Source organism: Canis aureus, chromosome 18 (assembly GCF_053574225.1).
Source record: "Canis aureus isolate CA01 chromosome 18, VMU_Caureus_v.1.0, whole genome shotgun sequence".
NCBI lineage: Eukaryota > Metazoa > Chordata > Mammalia > Carnivora > Canidae > Canis > Canis aureus.
In genome coordinates, this window is record NC_135628.1 from 43,072,633 (window position 1) to 43,093,002 (window position 20,370).

General features: G+C 34.9%; 1 protein-coding gene and 1 long non-coding RNA gene across 13 annotated transcripts in view; one reads left to right on the plus strand and one right to left on the minus strand.

Annotated features, from left to right (window-relative positions):
• Nucleotides 1-1,732: 1,732 nt before the first annotated feature.
• Nucleotides 1,733-20,370, minus strand: part of ANKIB1 (ankyrin repeat and IBR domain containing 1) — a 235,388-nt gene continuing 216,750 nt past the window's right edge. For 9 of the 12 annotated variants that reach the window (XM_077856989.1, XM_077856984.1, XM_077856986.1 and 6 more), the window contains 10 exons: nucleotides 18,565-18,695; nucleotides 14,791-14,925; nucleotides 13,722-13,808; nucleotides 13,569-13,635; nucleotides 11,101-11,246; nucleotides 9,914-10,092; nucleotides 9,038-9,089; nucleotides 4,549-4,663; nucleotides 2,910-3,064; nucleotides 1,733-2,551 (listed from right to left, as the gene is read on the minus strand). In XM_077856989.1, coding sequence (XP_077713115.1) covers nucleotides 1,808-2,551; nucleotides 2,910-3,064; nucleotides 4,549-4,663; nucleotides 9,038-9,089; nucleotides 9,914-10,092; nucleotides 11,101-11,246; nucleotides 13,569-13,635; nucleotides 13,722-13,808; nucleotides 14,791-14,925; nucleotides 18,565-18,695 — 1,811 coding nt within the window. In that variant the 3' untranslated portion in view covers nucleotides 1,733-1,807. The remainder of the gene's footprint in view (nucleotides 2,552-2,909; nucleotides 3,065-4,548; nucleotides 4,664-9,037; nucleotides 9,090-9,913; nucleotides 10,093-11,100; nucleotides 11,247-13,568; nucleotides 13,636-13,721; nucleotides 13,809-14,790; nucleotides 14,926-18,564; nucleotides 18,696-20,370) is intronic. The other 3 variants (XM_077856993.1, XM_077856995.1, XM_077856994.1) reach the window with 3 other exon arrangements.
• LOC144288940 (uncharacterized) lies at nucleotides 3,915-10,092 on the plus strand. Its single transcript, XR_013357006.1, has 3 exons — nucleotides 3,915-4,169; nucleotides 7,859-7,921; nucleotides 9,803-10,092. It is a non-coding gene; the product is annotated as an uncharacterized LOC144288940 (long non-coding RNA).

A 20,370-nucleotide genomic window follows, 5' to 3' on the forward strand; every position in this document is an offset into this window, starting at 1 on the left:
TTAATCCAAAATAAACTTGTAAAAAAAATCCTTTAATGGACTGTTTCAGTTTAATTATACAGTAATACACTGTAGACAAAGTTAGGATTTTCCCCAACTAATTTAATGGGGATTAATAGGGATGTTTCTGATAAATTGGGGAAATAAAAGCTAATGTGGACCTTTGATATCCACGACATAGGAGCAAATTCACAAACAGTTTATTCTAAGGGAACCTGGGGGGAATGTTAAGTACTCTAACAGAATGTCCTAGCCATATGAATTCAAAGGATGAGAATTTCAAAAGCAGGTTTTGGAGAAAAAAAATCAAAAACCGTAATCACAACTCACGTGGATATCAATATTAATATGACCTTTTGCCTAGCCCAGGACTTGCCTGTACACACTCAGTACTGAAATTTTGGTATCTGTAGATTTCTGATAAGAATCTGGCAAAACATTAAATGGAGTGTTGCATATCTATTTTATCTTATGCTAGTTTCAATAATATGTAAGTAAAACAGCCATTCCAACAGTTTACTCTAGTTTTAATTACACACTGTACCATTGTATCTTAATTACAACTAAGACCAGTATTTTCTTCACAGTAAGACACTGATAACTAGGAAGTTGATTTTTTTCAACACTAAACAGTAATCACACAGCAAATGAGTATTGTGCAATAGAACAAACACATGTCAGCATTTGCTATTTAGGCAAACAAACTGATTGAACATTTAGTTGTTATATTTACTGTAAAGGCAAGGCCATGGGTGGTTTTATGGAGGTCTTTGCAATTTATAGCATAGTTACTTCAGAAGAGACACTGAAATTTGAATTACTCACTTATTTAACTGGCAACTATCCATTTAGTTAGGCAAAGGCACGGTAACATGTTGCGCAGGATGTTTTATTGAATTTTTTAATAATTGTGGGATTTACTATAACTCATGAAAACTCCACTTTTTTTTTCTATTTTATAAAACACTTACCATTAAAAGTAATTGCACCCATTAGTAATTAGAATGCACTGTAAAAGTGTGAAAACAAAGAACTATGATTGCACTTCCAATAAAGTGTCTCTTAAAATACAGCACCGCTGTTGCTAATCAACTGTATTTTAATATTAAAATAAACTGTTTTTAACAGCAGCATTAGGTTTAGTTAACTTAAGCTACAGGCTACATTTTATTTAAATGCAGTCTCCATGGCAACAAAACCCCATTAAATTCTGGAATATCACTGCTACCAAGTGGCACCTTTAACTCCAGAGAAGGCTGAGACTCCTCTGGAGCCCTCTAGGACACTGCACGCCTACACGCCTTGTTAGTCAGCGCATGAGTCAGTTTGGCACAAGTGGACTGTAATAGACATGACAAGGAATCTTTGATTCATGTAAATATGAAAACTCCACTGTGGTAGATGTAGCACTGAGGAGAAGCCGTGGATACCTCAATTCATACCGCTCAGACAGAAAGGAAGGAAGAAAGTGATGGAAGAGCACAGACAGAGGGATGAAATGGTATTAGCTCTGTCCAAAATAACTTCTTAAATGAAGAAAATGCTTTTCTTTAAAAGAGGAAAAACCACCCAAGGATTAGGGAGTAAGCCTTTAATTTAAACTTCGTTCAATTTAAGTATTGCCAACTTTAGACTAAACAGAGGACTGCATTTTCTCAGAGTGTGGAATCTGGCCTACTTATTCCGTTTGTGTTTCTCTTACTCTTTTTATAATTGAGTTGGAATTGAGTGGATCAAGTCTATAAAGCATACTCCACTAGAACACCATCTGTACCTGTGATTCATTTAGAGCCCAGAGGGGTGCAGTTCACACTAAATGTACTTGTTCAAGCCAGTCACTTGAGGTTTGAGGTGTCTGACTTGAAACATCTGAACCATCTCCCTTGTTGGCTGCCTCATTACCACTACTGCTAGCTGGAGATGCTGCCTCCCCAGCCAGGGTATTTTCTTCCAAAGGATTTTCTTCTTCTATTTGGGTTCCTCTACCTTCATTGACCACGGCATCTTCAAACACTGAATCTTCTTCCGGTGGCACCAGCTCCACATCCCTCGTCCCTTCTAACTCATCTTTGACACAGGGGAGCTGGGAATCTGCACTGGTTTCTGTAGTTGCTGGAGGAATCAGGGCAATACTCTGAGGGTTCATGTCATGAAACCAAGCCATGATATTGCCAAGAAGATTGTCATTGATGTTGGCGTCCTGGCCAGCTGAGTCAGGGTCACTGGATGAGGGATAGAATTCACTTCTTCCCTCACTGAGAGGGTGTGAATTCAGAGTGTCAGTTGAAAATGGGTCACTTTCTGCTCCTAATCTCATGAGGCTGTCACCAAGTTCCAACAGCTCAGAGCTGCTCAATGCGGCCCGAGGACTATCTGTGTTCCTGGGGACCGAGTCTAGCCTGGAAGGTAAAGAGGTGCCTATTGCTCCTAAGGATGCCTCATTACTGAGGAAGTCTCTATTCTCCTCATCAATGGCCAGCCCGGATTCTTGCAGTGATAACTGTATTGCAAGAAGTATATTGGGATCATCTTCATCCAAGGAACTCAGAGCCTGAGGTGACAGAAAGTAAAAGAGCTTTAAAATTTTAAAAGGAAAAATGATTTAACTCAATGAGGTTTACCAACTATGCTTTTGCCAAAGATCATAAATATTATCTCTATTTATGCAGAATTATTATTTTATCCACTCAAATCTTACTTTATTTTCTCCTTGCTTATGATAAAAAGAAAAAAAAATTCCTCAAGAGAACTCTGAAATTTAGGAATCTTTGCTGGTACTACATCTTTGAAACAAAGATTTTAGAATGAAAAGGTTAAAAAGGAAAGCAATAAAAGTAAAAAAAAAAGGAAGCCAGGGAAAACAAGGAAGGAACATCAACAAGGGCAATGAGGCTGCCCAGGAAGCCGACCTGAAGAGAGTCCTGGTTTTCAGAGCGACTGGCAGGGGTGTAGTCACGCAGGGACGAGCTGTGCAGTACGCTCATAGATGCGGAGCTCACTACTGAGGCACCAGGCCTGCGGCCACTGCCACCATCTGGGATGTCTGTTTTAAAGCAAGTGGAACCTGAGACAATTCAGTCATACAACATTTCACCCATCTTTTTATTTTGGTTAACAATTTCTCTTTCAGTGCTATTGAAAACCTGTGTTTACTTAATATTTCAGAGATTTCTCCTCCATATTTGTCTCATCAAAATATATTTAATACTGCGGTGCCTGGGTGGTCGAGTCAGTTAGGCGTCTGATTCTTGATCTCAGCTCAGGTCTTGATCTCAGGGTCATGAATTCTGGAGCCTTACTGGGCTCCAAAAGGGGGCTCTAACTAGCTTGCCTTAATAAAAAAAAAAAAAAAAAAAAGATATCTAATACCACTACTTCAAACACACGATTGTTCTTTTTTAATTTTTTTTAAGATTTATTTGTTCATGATAGACATAGAGAGAGAGAGAGAGAGAGAGAGAGAGAGGCAGAGACATAGGCAGAGGGAGAAGCAAGCTCCATGCTGGGAGCCCGATGTGGAACTCGATCCCGGGACTCCAGGATTGTGCCCTGAGCCAAAGGCAGGTGCTAAACCACTGAGCCACTCAGGGATCTCCCACGATTGTTCTTTATGTTCTTGCTTGCACTAAATATGGTTCTATTCATAAATGCAAGTGCTACCACCCATTCCTTCTTTTTTCCTTAAGCAGTAACAAATAAAGGTATATTCATTTTCAGAGTTTTCAAAACTAAAGAATTTTGGAATCACAATAGCCTGAGGAACAAATATTTAGGCTCTTTGATCCCAATTTATTAAAGATGATCTGCTGACATAGTTTAAAGATTTTCCATTAACAGTTTAACATTTAAAAGTTGATAAAATAATTTATCTCTAATACCAGGAATTTTCTCTTTTAAAGAATGTCTAGAGAAGAATGGAGGCTAGGAGAAAAATATTCTATGAACATAGTAACAGTGATCAAGAGCTACACTTTGTTGAGTGCTCACTATGTGCTACTAGTGCTTAAGGGTTTTATACTCATTCTTTCACTTAATGTTCACAGAGAGCCCACAAAGTGGCTCTGTTACAAATGCTTCTTTGGAATGAGGAGACTGAAGCTTGAAGAGGTTATGTGAACTTGACTAAAGTTTCACACCGATCCACAGCAAAGATGGCGACACGAATCCAGGTATGGCTGACTCCACAGCCTATGTTCTTCATCTCTCTGGTTTCCTGTGTTCTGTAACATGTGAGGCATCTACATATTGATAGTATCTACACTACAAACTATTTCACCAACATTTTTTTTAAAGATTTTATTTATTTATTAATGAGACACAGAGAGATAGAGAGGCAGAGACACAGGAAGAGGGAGAAGCAGGCTCCATGCAGAGAGCCTGGTGTGGGACCTGATCTCGGAACCCCAGGATCACGTCCTGAGCCGAAGGCAGACGCCCAACTGCTAAGCCACCCAGGCATCCCTATTTCACCAACATTTAGATTAGCCAGTTTTAAGAATAAGTTCAAGAGAAAGAAGAGACTAAAACGTAACCAACTCCACAGCTTACCTAAAGTGCTTTCGCTCGGCTCATCAGGGTCTGGAGGATTACCAAGCAGACTGTGCACATCTCCTCGACGGCGCTGCTGTCTGTGCCTCCTCCGATACTGAAATTCAGCATATTCCTGCATAAACCAAAGGTTATAAAATACAGGAGAGCATGCAATTGTTTTTATGCAAATAAAACAAACAATACACTTTTTTTTTTCCCCAGGAAAAAAATGTGTGATTTTATATACATATTATAAAATCACTTGGCTTTAACAAAAGAAATTTCAGGTTTTGCCATGCCAAGGAAACAGATAAGGTAAAATGGAAAAAGAAAAATTTTAAACAGTCATTTCAGTTGCCTGGATAAAGAGCAAATACTTGCAAGCTCCAATGCTAGGTCATAACTGAGCCTTATTTCATGTGCCTGGGTCTTGTTATACACTGTTATAACTAATACCATAATGATTTTACTAATAGAAGTTATGGTCTTTAGTAACATAAGTAAGGTTCTTGGAGGTTTTGTTTTTAAAAGTGACTGTGATATGTACAGTGGAAAGAAAAAAAAATGAAGAACATACACTGTCAGACTATTAGATTTTATATTCCTTGGGATAACTACATACCATACTCACAAGTTAAATGATTAAATTAAAAGAAAAATGTGATGTCAGCTTTAAAATACAATGTTACTTGGCTTCCTTCTTATATTAGCTAATATGTGGGGTTATCTATAACATGGGCAGGGGGATGTGTTTTCTATTTACTATATGGGAAGATCACAGATTAGGGCAGAGGCAGAACCTTTGGCTCTCTGCAATTATTTTGGTACAAACATACTTTTCGGGGTTTTAGTGCAGAAGAGACCAGAAAAGAGGCCAGTTAGTGTGCATGACATCAGCATAAATAGGTTATTTTTGAGAGCCATTATAAAACCTTTGAGTAGTAAATGCTAAGATACTCAGGTTTATGATCATCCTGGTTTTCCTAGGATATTCAATATGCTTATACTGTGAAAGTACCACTCAATGAAGAGAGGTTTTACCTCACGAATAAAATTTTCACATCATACCATTCAAGTTAAATTTATTTAAACTCCATTTATGTGAACAAGCAGTGGTCTCTACTAAGAAGTGGGAGACATCCTACTAGGTTAGAAAACAAGAAAGATACTACAGGTTCTTGGAGATATTATTTAGGTTCTTTAAACTTTCCTGCTGAGCTGGGGTATGATTTCCTCTTTTTCTGGAGGCCCATGATCCCTAACTGGATGCCTATTATGTATCATCATGGCTCACTGGACCACTAAGGACCGCCACATTTCTTAGACAAAGATGGAATGAAAAACTTTATTTCAGTTTAGTGTTTATTTACTTAAAGGTTTTAGTGTTTTAGAGAGAGAGAGAGAGAGGATGTGAGCAGGGGAGGGGCAGAGGAGAGGGAGAGAGAATCTCAAGCTGACTGTGCTGAGCATAGAGCCTGATGTGGGGCTTGATCTCATGACCCCAAGATCATGACCTGCGTGGAAACCAAGAGTCAGAGGCTTAACCAACTGAGTCACCCAGGTACCCCTCAAGGTTTATATTTAAGGAGAATTTGTTTACTTTGTAAACTTAATGATGGCACAAAAAAGTTATTCTGAATTAAATGAACTATTATTACTAACCATACAGTATACACATTCCCAACTTAAGAAAATTAAAATTTGGCTTAAAAACAACAATAAAAGAAACTTGATTTATTTATAATTATTCTGACAGAAAACTGAATGGCATTCTCTCACAATGCAATAGGCTTAAAAAATTGATCCCATAAAATTAAACTTAGCTGAAAATTTCTAAGAATTCCTAGATTTTAAAAAAAGATTTATTTGAGAGAGAGAGAGAGAGAGAGAGAGAGAGAAAGCACGTACAAGCATGGTGGGGAACGGCAATGGAAGAAGGAGAGAAAATCCTAAGCAGACTCCATGCTGAGTACAGAGCCACATGCGGGGTTTGATCCCATAACCCTGAGATGATGACTGAGCTGACACCAAGAGTGGGACAACCACCTGACTATGCTACCCAGGTGCCCCAGAATTCCTATATTCTAAACAAAGCATATAAAAAGGCTTGGGACACTCCAAATGATTTAAGAGTGTTAAGGTTACAGAGAAGATTGAGAAATTTTGAGATTTATTGGCGAAAAAGCTGCCAGATGCATTTTGTTGAGCACCAAATTCATCAATAGCTTAAAGGGAAGCTTTAATTCTTCCAAATTTCCACGAAGTAGATAGTGCCACCCACATTTTAAAGAGAAATTTAAGGAAGAACATAGTCTAAAATCTAATAGTTATCAAGCTAGACCTTGAATTCAGGATCCCTCAGACTCTAGCACTATGTTCTTTCCTCTGGGCTCCACTCCCTTTAAAGTGGTACAAAATACTTATGATTGTCACTGAGCCATTCAATTTAATTAAAAAAAGAATAAGATGGAATTAACTTTACTGAAAAAATATAAATTTAACCTAAAAGTCTATCGGAGTTTGGTAACATTTTTTTTTCAGAGTATATATGAAGGCACAGAGCTAATTTTTCAAGATATTATTTTGGCAGTTACTTGTTAGTCACAGGCATGCAGAATTTTAGTTTTACACTATATGGTAAGTCTTTATTTTTTTTTTTTAAGGTTTTATTTATTTATTCATGAGAGACACACACACACACAGAGACAGAGGCAGAAACACAGTCAGAGGGAGAAGCAGGCTCCATGCAGGGAGCCTGATGTGGCACTTGATCTCCAGGATCACACCCTGAGCCGAAGGCAGGTGCTAAACCACCAAGCCACCTGGGCTGCCCCTATATGGTAAATCTTTAGACTTGCAATAAGGTTTACATAAAAGCTTGGTGTTTCAATGTACCAAAGACTTTAAAGAAAAGTAAAAATAATTAAATAATTCTTACAAAACTTATTAACACATGAAAATAAATTTCAGAAGGAAAAATTACTTATACTTTCACAATTCTCAACTCTGGAGAAAAAGAACTTGATAATTTATAAATATTCACATGTAAGGTGGCAAGCTTTCCTTTTTTTTTTTTTTACACAATGAATCTGTGTCAGTCACATTAGCAGGCCTTTGATGTTCAAGGACAAATATTTAGGATTCCTAAAGTTACTGTCAGAGCTAGAAGCTGCAGGATGATACACACATGACTATGACTACACTGATAAAGGTTTTATTTTGGTTCAAATAAAGCTAAACTGTGTTTCTACCTTGAAGTACTGAAATCTTTAGTACTCTTTTTTTTTTTTTTTTTTGATAATTGAAGCTTGTTTATTCATTTTTTTAGGTGGATATTTTCCATACTATCCTCAAAGCTGTAATTATAACAGAATAATAAGCATAGGATCAGGTAAAGAGAAGGTTCATAATTTGTTTTACAATAGAAATTTCATTAATACATTAAATTATTTTTGCAATTTAAGTGAATTTAAAATTTTCCTTATCAGAGCTCAAAGCATGGATTGTTTTCTCAAGTCAATATTTTCTGGGATATATATCTACCAATACAAAGGCCATAAGGTGATTGCAAGTATCCTCAGCAGTTGAAAACAGAAAGTATCTGATTTAAATAAGCCACAGTCATTTCTGGATAACTGATTTCATTCTCTTTTAGTTGTAGGTAAACCATTAGGCTAAACAATAAACAAAGGTTTCACTATTTGTCCTGCTCTCTTCTAAGTTAAAAGGTTATTATAATATAATATAAACATCATATATATACTGTTTTAAAGAATAAGGAAGGAGAGACAGAAGTAGAATGAACTGCTAAAACCATTTAAAATCAGACTCAACAGTGACAGTGGCAATTTAAATCTCAGAAAATAGCAATGTGATTAAGATTTTCACTCTATCTTATTTTTATTCGTAGTAATTGCTATTTGCAATGTTAGTATTTTAGACTCTTTGTATTTTAAAATCTACCAGTAACAACAACCAAAAAATTCAGAAGAGGGTGAAAATCTTAAAGAGAAACATAGCAACTAAGCAAAGCATTTCTTTCTGCATAAATATTATCAATGTCAAGTTTCCACCTTAGAAACTGATTACAAATCAATTCAATCAGGTTGTTGATAACTTTAAAAAAACAGATTGTGCAGGTTTTTCATAGATTCAGACTGAACAATATTACCACAAAAAATACATTTCTGATACATAAAATTTGTATCTCTTAACCAATTTGAAAATATGTTCTAAAATATATCCTATAAGTTGCCTTAATTCTGACTGCTCAGTAATTAAAAATAAAAAGGGGGATGCATTTAATAATGTGATGATAGTTCAATACCACAAGTAGCTAAAGGTAGGCTCTGCTGAGGCATTTTTATTATATAATAAGAAAGAGAAAACACTGCTGACAATCTCAGTAGGATTTAGAATAGAAAAAGGGTAGAAATGCAAGCAGGATTTCTTGATGGAAAAATATAATTAAAAAGAAAACACCCCCCGCCCCCAGCAAAACAATTACCTCAGGTGATGCGAATCCTAAGTATTCCCAATCCCATGTTCCACCAGCAAAGCTACAAAGAAATTAGACATACCATTTGATTTATTATCAGCATTACAAAGTACAATCAGACCCTCACCCATTGAACATTACTTTTAATTCCTTTGCTTAGAACTTGCTTAACCGAAGTAGATTAACTACTGAATACAATGAAAATGATACTTCAATCCTTTCAACTTCTAAATTGCTTTATGTTCATGTAAAATAGTGGAAAAATATAAATCATCACTATAACAGTTATTTGATGATTCCTATTTTTATAAGTGTTTATGTAATAAAAAAATAGGGTCAAAGAAATTCTAATGGCTATAATTATTATGAATAAGAAAATACGCTTCAATTTATAATGGTAGTAACAGTATAAGTATCTGAAATAAACAACCAAAACTCAACTGTTCTTTAATGGATGAATATGAATCACTTAAATAACTTTATTAATATCAGATTTCTAATTTCTTCATAACCTCTTACATAAAAATGTAAATAAGACCCTAACAAGTTGGCAAGGCTTCCAAATTCAACATTCTAAGATGTTTAGGACTATCATATCACTACATATTTGAAGTGATGCATTAGAATACTCTGAATTATGAGTTCACTGAAGTGTGAACTTTACCTGGCTTAATTTAGTCCAAGAAACTACACAATGACAAACAAAAAATAAGAGAAATAGAAATAGTACCGGGGGAAAAAATCACCAAAAAGAAATTAACATGATTTTATCAGCTCTCTTTTAGGTATAAATAACTTCCAGGAATATGAGCACCAGTTAGAAAATAAACCTGGTGGCATTTGTGGCTGGAGCTGGATGATTTCCACAGCATACATCCTTTTTACCTGCGCCTTGGAGCTTCTGGTGAGTCTGCAGGGGCAACTCCCCGAGCCACAGAAGCCAGGAATTCTTGTCTCTTCTGCTGTACAAGGCATGCTGCCTTGATGATCTTGTGGCGGGGTGTGCGAAGGTAAGGCCTATTGACTTTTTGGGCAAGGTCTTCAGTGACCATTTCTAGGTCTGTCTATGGTAATAAGAGAGAGAGAAAAAAAGGATTATAGGCTGAATAAGTTAGTCAATAGCAAATTCATTATCTATTTGGTTTCTCAGTTAAATCTAACTCTTTTGAATTCCGAAATTAATCCAAATTATAAAATAACTTATTTAACATATACTTCTATTTTGTGCATTTCAGGAAAATAGTACTCATCTGAAAGTCATTTATAACAATGTAGTCGGTACAAAGACATAGTGAGTATGCTAGAACTCTATAGGGAATTTAAAATTTGTCTATGTGAAAAAAAAATGAGTAGATTTCAAGGCACTGTACATGCAAATACATGACTACGTAGTGAAAACTACATGGAAACGGTGAAGGAATCTGAGGCAAGGCAAGATCTCTGTGATCTAGGCTTAGGTCTGAAAGGTTTCATGGAAAAAATTAATATTGAGCACCTTTTAAAGAAATGTGGGATATAGATTACTAGAGGGCAGTTCAAAGGAGTGGCATGAAAATTGTGGCAAGAGAAGAAAGTTTGGTGTATTAAAAAAAAAAAAAAGAATGTATAATGAAGTTGGTTAGCTATAGTGATCAGTTGGCTTTGGTGTTGTTTTTTTAAATATTCTAACTTTTTCACTTGTACTTTTAAAATAAACTGGCACACAGTAACTTTCCCATCTAGTATGTAATGTGTTTTGTTTCATCTTTGAAGATAAAGTTTCTAGTTACATAATCAGAAATAGGCTAGATTTCAACATCAACCAGTTTAGGATAAATAAATAAATGTGGTAGGAAATGTTTGCATAGCTCAGAACTCACTCAGATTTACTGTGGTGAATTTAATTATAAAAAAATTTCAGTTTATTACTAGTAACTTTTCCTTCTTTAAAAATCACTGTAAACATGAAAATAAAATTTTCTACTAGTCACACCCAAATAAGATAAAATGTAGTTAAGTGGTTGAAAAAGGACAAAATCTGTTTTTTTTTTATAGTAATTGCATTTAAATTTAATTTTAAAAAGATATCTTACTTGCATGAGTTCAAAAATTTCTTTCTTTGTGCTTTTAGGTTCTAAGAAAAATCCATATGGATAAGAACACTTGAGAATGCGTCGAGTTTTTAAGAGCACATGAACTGCATCTTCAATGAAAGTAGTATCTGGACAGCCTCCTTCAGCTATAAAGTAAATCAGGCAGAGTGAAAAAAAAAAACTTCTGCAAATATGCTGTCATAAATTAATTAAACAATGAGTTTTCTCAAACAAACAAAAAAGGCTCTCTATTTAGAAACTGCTTGAAGTAACTGTATGGTAATACTTATTTGAACTAGACCAAAAACCTACACAAAACACTCATGTGTGGCTTGTAGGCATCTATAAATAAAGTATACACTGCAGCTGCCCAAGAGCACTGATGGCAATCATGAAGGAATGCATACACTGATTCTGCATTCTGTTCTCAACCTGTTCGTTAAACAAATCTAGCTTTAGATCATCTCTTCTTTATTATGTTTTTCAGGTATCTCTAGTGAAACTTTGCCGACTAAAAATTAAAACAAATGGGGGTGCCTGACTGGCTCAGTCAGAAGAGTATATGACTCTTGATCTTAAGGTCATAACTTTGAGCCCCATGCTGGGTATAAAGATTACAAAAAATAATAAACTTAAAAAAAAAGAATTAAAATAAACACCCTCCTTAGCTGTTTGCTAAAAAACAAAACAAAACAAAACAAAACAAAAACACCTAATTATGATTATGGTTCTGTAAAAACAACATTTTAGAAAAAAGATACAACATTCTGGGGAACTGGATAACTAATGCTAGTAAATATAACAGGGAGAGAAAGAAAGGGAAGAAGACTGAGAAAAGGGGAGAAGAAACTACCTTAATATCTGAGACTTCCTTCTCCAAGTATCATTATAACATTCTAACTTTCTTCTTAACTACAAAAAAGGGAAACTAAGTAGTAGAATCTAGATTCATAAGTACTTTTGAAAATAAGATTATTCTGCAGGCTTGTGGAAAGAAATTACATGTGTATGTACACACACAAATGTATAGACCACCCCAAAATATCTACCCTAGCAGAGGGATCTGAGCTAAGTAGAGTAAAAAAAGAAAAAGAAAACAAAACAAACAGCACCCCCCAGTATACATGTATGAGAAGTATGTGAAATTTTGTTTCTTCCTTTCTAATCCTTACAACATTTAATTCTTTTTCATCTCATTATGCTGTCTTGAACCTCCAAGAAAAGAAGCAGTAATTCACATTTACAGATATTTATTGAATGTTTATTATGTGTCAGGTACAGTTCTAAGCATTAGGGACAGCTCAGTGATGTAAGACAAAAATCCCGGTTGAAGAACTGTAGAACTTGTGAGGGTTTTTTTCCTTTTAATTTTTACTATGGACAGTATGTTAAGAGTTTGATAATGGTGATATAATTATATCATTCCTAAAGTCTAAACACTGAAAATGAACAAGGAGACAAAGCTGCTACTGATACTTTTTCTCCTAATTTATTTAATTCATGCTTATCTTTTTTTTTTAAAGATTTTATTTATTTATTCATGAGAGACACATAGAGAGGGGCAGAAACATAGGCAGAGGGAGAAGCAGGCTCTCTGTGGGGAGTCAGATGCAGGACTTGATCCCAGGACTCCAGGATCATGATCTGAGCCAAAGACAGATGCTCAACCACTGAGCCACTCAGGCATCCCTCATGCTTACTATCTTAATTAGGGAATTACCCTCATAAAAAGGGTCTTACTTTTACAAACTGGAGGAAATACAATTGCATATTTTGCCTGAAAACCTTTCATATATAAGCTATGATTATTTTAAAAATGTGACTTTTTAAAAACAAACATCATAGAACCCATACTCTGTGTGGTCACTATAAGATACTGTATTTTAATGATGCAACCAATACTCAATCCATTTTAGGAATGTTCTTTCTGAATTTCCACTTTAGGATACATAAGTTAGCCCTATCTCATGTCTTTGCTTTTGGACTCTGATGTCTATTATTTACCAGTAAGATGATTTCTCCCAAGACTGTATTTGACTTTCATTCCACTAGGCACTCTGCTAAATTTTCTCAAGAATCTTTGGGAATTTAGTCACACTACCATTGGGTGGCATGTGAATCTTGCTCTTTTGACGGGATCAAGGATGCCTTTTAGAGTCCATCCACTGTTTCTGACAATGTAGAGCATCAGCAATGGCACACAGTAAGCAAAACCATGATAGGTGTTTATCTGCTAAAAGTACAGGCTGCATTAAGAGGAGCATATGAAGTAAGCTGGGTAGAAAATCTAATTACAGAGGCCTCAAATGCTAAGCTGCACTTTGGGCTTCAGAGAACTCCAAGCAGTACCAGAATGAGCTGGTGGAGATAATGTGCTCCTCGAAGGGTTTTAACCTCCTACCAATGAAGTGACTTAAGCATGTAAGGCTATTTTATGTTAATTATCACACATACCACTTATAACTTACTTTCTTTGAGAGCTCTACTCAATTGCTCCATCTTTTCTTTGGCTGTTTTAAGAAGGCGTTGTTCTAACTAAAGGAATAGAAATAAATAATTTATATAATTTTATTTATTCAAAACAGTATACTTCAGAGCATTTGAAATGATTCGGGACATACCTGATAGCTATGCTCATGGTTTTTAAATCTTGTGTAATAGTGCATAAATCTGTCAAGTTCCTGAAATCGTTTGTGTTTTTTCTCAGCCTAGGAAACAAAAGTCCATAAATGACTTTTATAAATAAAATACTAGCTATTACAATTAGGGACATTTTGTCATTTAAAATTTTTATTAATAATAGGAAGCTGTGTATACAATTTGGTTATTTTGAGAAAAAAAAAAAACAGTACATTTTTAAGGCTACCACAACAAAGTCTTGGATTTGTATTCTTTGTGATAATCCACTGAATCTATGATCCCAGAGCGTAAGGCAAAGATGCCTCTCAAGACCTACATTTATCAGATCTTTGATATTTTATTATATTGCTTATTACTATGGACTGAATTATATCTCCCCAAAATTCATGTTGAAGCCTTAACCCCCAATGTGAATGACTGGCTTTGAAAACAGAGCCTGTGAGGCGAGAAAGGTTAAATAAAGTCATTAGGGTGGGGCCCTAATCCGGTAGAATTATTGCTCTTATAAAAAAAGGAAGAGACACCAGAGCTCTCTCTCTTCTATGTGAGGATGGAGCAAAAAAGACAGCCAGCTCTCTGTAAGTCAGGGAGAGTCATCACCAGAAACTGAATTGGCAGTAATCTTGGTCTTGGACTTCCTAGGCTCCAGAACTGTGAGACATACCTTTCTGTTGTTTAAGCTACTCAGTATTTTGTTATGGCAGCCAAACAGACTAAGAGACTTATTAAATGCTATAACCTAATACCATATTGTTATTATGTTAAAATTGTTTTAAAGTCATTACAGAGACAGGGATATGTAAGACTTTTCTTATCTTTAACAAAATAAAAAAGAGAAAATTAAAAAAAAAAGCTCTCAAGTTGATAGGCCTATTTTATTTAAATTAAAGGCTGCTCTAAAGTGTATTCAATCTGCGGAGAAGGAAAAAAATAAAGTGTATTCAATTTAATGCCTCATTACAACAAAGATAGGGAAAGAAGAAATGCAAAATACTCCAAAGGGTATTAAGTGGCTTAGCCAGAGGCCTTGATTTCAACAGTTCTCTTTACCTCCACAGTCATTTCCTTCGACTGCTCCTCCACATGCTGAATGACTTCATAGCGAGTACATCTGTAATAACCTCCTGTGGAAGAACTATGCTTTTTCCATTCTTCTAGGCAAATCCAGCAAAAGTCATACTTGCACTTCAAAAGAAAACATGTGCAAACATCGCCTTGTATCAACATGCACATTACTTTCTGATTTATAGTCAACTACTTTGTAGAGATCAAGCAATTCTGCCTGTGTGACCAGGAACAAATCTTAAAAACATGCTGCCTTTTTAAATGTTTCCTCTGGAGAAGACCTTATCTGAGCTATGGAAAGATGTGGGGGTAGTTTACAATGACTGCTTATAAGGATAAATTAAAATGTAAGTCATAATATTATGAATATAAAGGAATCTTTAAAAACATCAATAAGATATTTTTCCCCAATAATTAAGGCAGATACTGACAATGTTTCATTTTTCAAGTGCATGGTAATTTTAACTGTGGTGTATAAGGCTTTATTAGTCTTCAGCAGTTTTTCTAACGACTTTGACAAACTGGTTTTGAAACTAGGAATAATTTAAAAGGTTTCTAAGTAGAAAGACTGACATAAAACCTGTTTCTTATTTTTAAGGAAACTGCACTTTGCTCCAAGCAGATAATGCCAAAAATATGAGCATTATGGTATGAAAATACATCCTTTTTTTAATGCTTATGGATTTTGGGTCAGAGGGATCTTCCCATTTGAAGTCTGTTTTCTTGTACTTTTATGTTTGTTTTTTTAAATATTTAAATGCTTGAGCTGTTCAGAATTTATCTGGATATATAATACACAGTATGAATTCAACTTTATTTTTTTCCACACAGCTACCCAGTTGTCTCAATCCTATTTATTGAACAGTCCATGTTTCTCCATTCCTGGAGACCCTCCATTATCATACACTACATTCCCAATTATTTCAGCCAATATTTTGGGCTTTCTATTATGTTTCATTATCTTTAAATTCATGTGCTAGCACCATGGTGTTTTAATTACTGAGCCTTTACAACAGATTTACTATTTGACAAGGCTAGTTATTTTTCAGAGTTTTCCTAGCTATTGCTTTGTTTTTCCATGTGAACTTATGAATTGACTTATCTAGACGCAGAAACAAAACTTGCTGGTATTTTTGTTGGAACCTTTCTATCCAAAGACTTTATCTTTCTTTGTCATCTTTTGTGTTCTACAGATAGGAGTCTTAAAATTTTCTTCATATAAGTTTTGTACATTTCTTTAGTTTCTTTCCAGATAAATGAGATCTTCTCTTTCAGTACATATTCTGTCTGTATGTTTTTGGTACAAATGAAGGGTATTGCTTTCTGCATATTAACTTTGTACTCTGCTAATTAACTGAATTTTGTTGTTAGTTTTTAAATCCATTTAAAATACCAGTTTTCTAGGTATATAATCATGCTATCTGCAAAAAATAAAAATAAAAAAATAAAAAAAATTAGCACTTCATTTCTAATTTTTACATCTTTAATTTCTTCCTATTTTCTAAATATGTTGACTGGTATCTCCAGTCCATTGTTAATAATACTTGTGATGGAGCATATCCTTATCTTGTTCTTTTTTTTTTAGATTTTTATTTATTTATTTGAAAGAGAGTGCATGAGCAGGGGGAGAAGAAGTGGAAGAGGGAGAAGCAAATTCCCCCACTGAGCAGGGAGCCTGATATGGGGCTTGATCCTAGGACCCTGGGATTATGACTGGAGCCAAGGCAGACACTTAACCGACTGAGCCACCCAGGCACCCCTTTATCTTGTTCATGATTTTAGTGAGAGCACCTCTAGTTTTCTCACTAAATATACTAACTTTTGAACTGAACTAGATTTATTTTTATCATTCTAAGGAAGAGTCCATCTATTACTATTTCTTTGAGTGTCTTAATAAAGAATAGTTGTTAATTTTTTGTCAACTGCCTTTTTAGCAACTATAGAACATACATATGATTCTTCTCTTTGGATCTACTAATAAGATGAGGTACAGCAATAGCTTTTTAAAAACTGAACCGTTCTTGTATTCCTGAAATAAACACATGCCAATTACTTGAAATTAAAATTTTTTTAAAAAATTGAGATATAATTGACAATCAGTCTTTTAATGTGTTCTGCTGGATTATATTTGCTAAGATCTGTGGGTTTTTTTCTCCCCCTTATATCTTATTTAGGACTTATGCATTGCTGTTCATAAGTAAGATTGATCGATAATTTTCTCTTAATTTTTATAATCTTGTGAAGGGAACATGCACCCTGAGCCAAAGGCAGACGCTCAACCACTGAGCTCCCTAAATGTTTCTTTTAAATGCAACAGACGCTTCAGCAAAATCTGTTTAACACAATTATCTTAAATCATCAGCCTGATGAATTCATGAAAATATTTACTCACTCAATACATATTTATCAACTGCTTACTAATGGCAGGTGCTTTGAAGGAAATAAAGGTAATTGGATAATTGGACCTTGCTTCTTTATTATTAGCCCAACAGCTGATTTTTATGGTCAACTTGTATTTCTTTACACATCTATCTGGTCTATATTAGAGTTTCCAAGAAAAACCTAATAATGAATGTTGGGGATAAGACCACAAATGAAGTATTTTTGGCATGATCAGCTGAACTAATAAGTACCTTTGATATTTTGCTCAGAACACTGTACTACATTTTTTTTCTTACCTCTTAGGAAATCATTATTACTGCTTCACTAAGCTAATCCATCATGTTAACTTTATAATAATAGGCTTATAAAAATGATCTGGTAAGTGCTTTCTTTTATGTAATAATGATAATGATCATTAGTTTTAACATTACAAATCAAGTAATACTTAGAAGATATTGATATGTTATTGGAATTGTAACTATTTGGTTTTCTTTCACACTGCAAATTAAAAGTTGCATTGTTCTCTCAATTTTAAGTAATTATTTTTTATGTACATGGAACTTCCAGTGAAAAAGAAAAAAACTGGAATATCATTACAATTTTAAAACAAAAATGTTCATGAATGTAGGCATGGATTAATAAGATACTTATTAACCTAATTCCAGAATATTTGTTTTAAAGATGGCAGTTTCCTTCTATGCAACTAAGTCAGGAGGATAGCCTTCCAAAAGTAATTATTTATATTAATTATGTTTTGGTGAAGATCTTTGTTGGCATTTTCAATACAGTAATGAATGAATTACTTATTTAACTGATGATTTTATTAGGAGACCTAAAGTCTGTCCACTGCTTTGGGCACTTTTATTATATAGCCACATATACATAGACAACAAGATTTAGATGTGGATTTAGGGGAATTGCCTGGGGCCTGACTTGGGTCTTGAATCTAAGCTGTGTGCTTGAAAGCCAGCCTTGTAAGCTATCTCATTTAAATAGCACTTTACCATTTCATATTATTATTTATATATAGACAAAACTCTCTTAGGATCCTCGCTGGGCAGGGGTGGGGAGGGAGGTGTTTCTTAGCAGGTAAGATTTTAGGATCTTCACTAGGAGAGATTAGCAGGGAATGTTTCAGGCATTTCTCACCTTCAGGCAAAATACCACTGAATCCTGAATCTATTTTTAACATTCATTATGAGTGTAAAATGTAGTAGTATGAAATAATACTTACATTATTCAACAAAGAATATAGAATGTAATCTCCTGGAATCCATCTGAAACCCAGTAACAGTTTTATGGTTGTTTCTTCTTTCGACTAACAGTCCTAATAAGATTCTAACTGCAAAGCATGCAAAATTCTCTTTAACTTCTTACCTTAGCACACTGCATGTGATTGCATCCCTCATTCTTCTGTATCGGAGACTTACAGTTAGCACAAGGCTTAGAGTTAGTTAACAACCAGAGACAATTGGCAGCATCCTCATAAGCTTCACTAACTCCTACAACTTTGGGATATTAAGCACAAACACAAAACACATGATTTAGTGTATAACTTCAGAGGGAAACCCCCCCTCCCAAGTTTTCTTTGTAGATTGTCTCTCAATTTTAAACCATATATTTACTTCACTATTTTTAAACTGCTTCATTCTGAATAGCATGATTATAGGATAAGGGGGTGTATTCCAAAAGTTCTATTTAGGAAATTTGATTTAAAAGAGATTTTTCTCTAAAGTTGTATCCAAATAAACTGGGGAAGAAAATAACTAACGTTTACAAAAAACAATATATTATTGTCTGTTTAACATAACTATTGGATCAAAGAAAATTATAGAAAGAATCGTAATTTCAGACAATACTTTCTTAAATGGGTTAATTGCAAACATAATGACCAGATACTCTCCATCATAGTAAAAAAACACAAAAATTCTATTGAAATATCAGTATCGTTTTTACCCATGATTATTGCAAACATAATGTCCAGATACTCTCCATCATAGTAAAAAACACAAAAATCATATTGAAATATCAGTATTGTTTTTACCCATGATTATTTCAGATAAACTAAAAATGAATCCAATGTAATACATCTAAAACTAAACTTACCATTTTCTCTAAACCTGCCCCTTTATTCCCTGTCCTAGTAAATTATATATATGATTATCTACTCAGAATCAACCTAGGAAAAGCACGATCTTGGATAGCCTCCTTTTTCCCTCACCTGCTGCATTCCACGGTTTCTACCTCTTTCTCTCTCTTATCTGTGTCCCTTCCAATTCCACTTCTTATTACTTTAGCTAGGGTCCTCTACACCTCCTGCCTAAACAATTAAAAAGCCAACCTATCTCCCTAGTTCCTTCTGCCCTCAACTTCCACTATACTGCCTACACAGTGATTTTTTTAAAAAATACATATCTCCTTAAAATCTTTTAGATGCTCCCCACTGACTGCAAGATAAAATTGAATTCTTTAAGCAAAAACTACCAAGTCCTTCATGATTTGGCCACTCCCTACCTGGCAAGATTTTCCCACCCTCTTTCCCCATGCCAATCTTATACTCTTCATCTTTTTTTTTTTATACTCTTCATCTTAAACTCAATTTATACTACTCTGATTCGAGATCTGCAGTCTTAAGGAATGCCATGGTTTCAAAAGATTCTAAATCTTACATTTTATATTCTATAACCAACACCCTTCTCAGCACCCCAAGTGGAAAGAGTCAGGGACTAGAGATAGCTCCAGAGGCACAGTTAAAGAACTTTTCCCCTCCTTGTCAGTAATCAAATTTGTTTTGTTTTCTAGCTCTAAGTGCACAGGGAAAGCTCTATCATTTCTTTCCTGAAAGAGGTGTCCAAAAATTACTTTGAAATCATTGAAAGTGGCCCATCCAATCAAGGCTCTGATTACATGGGAGTAAGGAGTTAGTGCTATAATTAAAAGCAGGTGAGAAACAGACTCTTTGAGTTTTGAAGTTTAAAAGGAAAAGTGACCCAACCCTGGAGAGGTAAGTGAGACAAAGGTTTGAGCTGACTGAACCCTGGGAAGTAGCTCAGTATATGAACTGGAAGAGTTAGCTGAGGGTTAGGAGCAGCCCTTTGATGGAGCCTACCAGTGCTGGTGTGGGTGTCTTGTCACAAGGAACTCCAAGGTGCCTACCTACTTAAGTTTGGTCAACAACAGAAC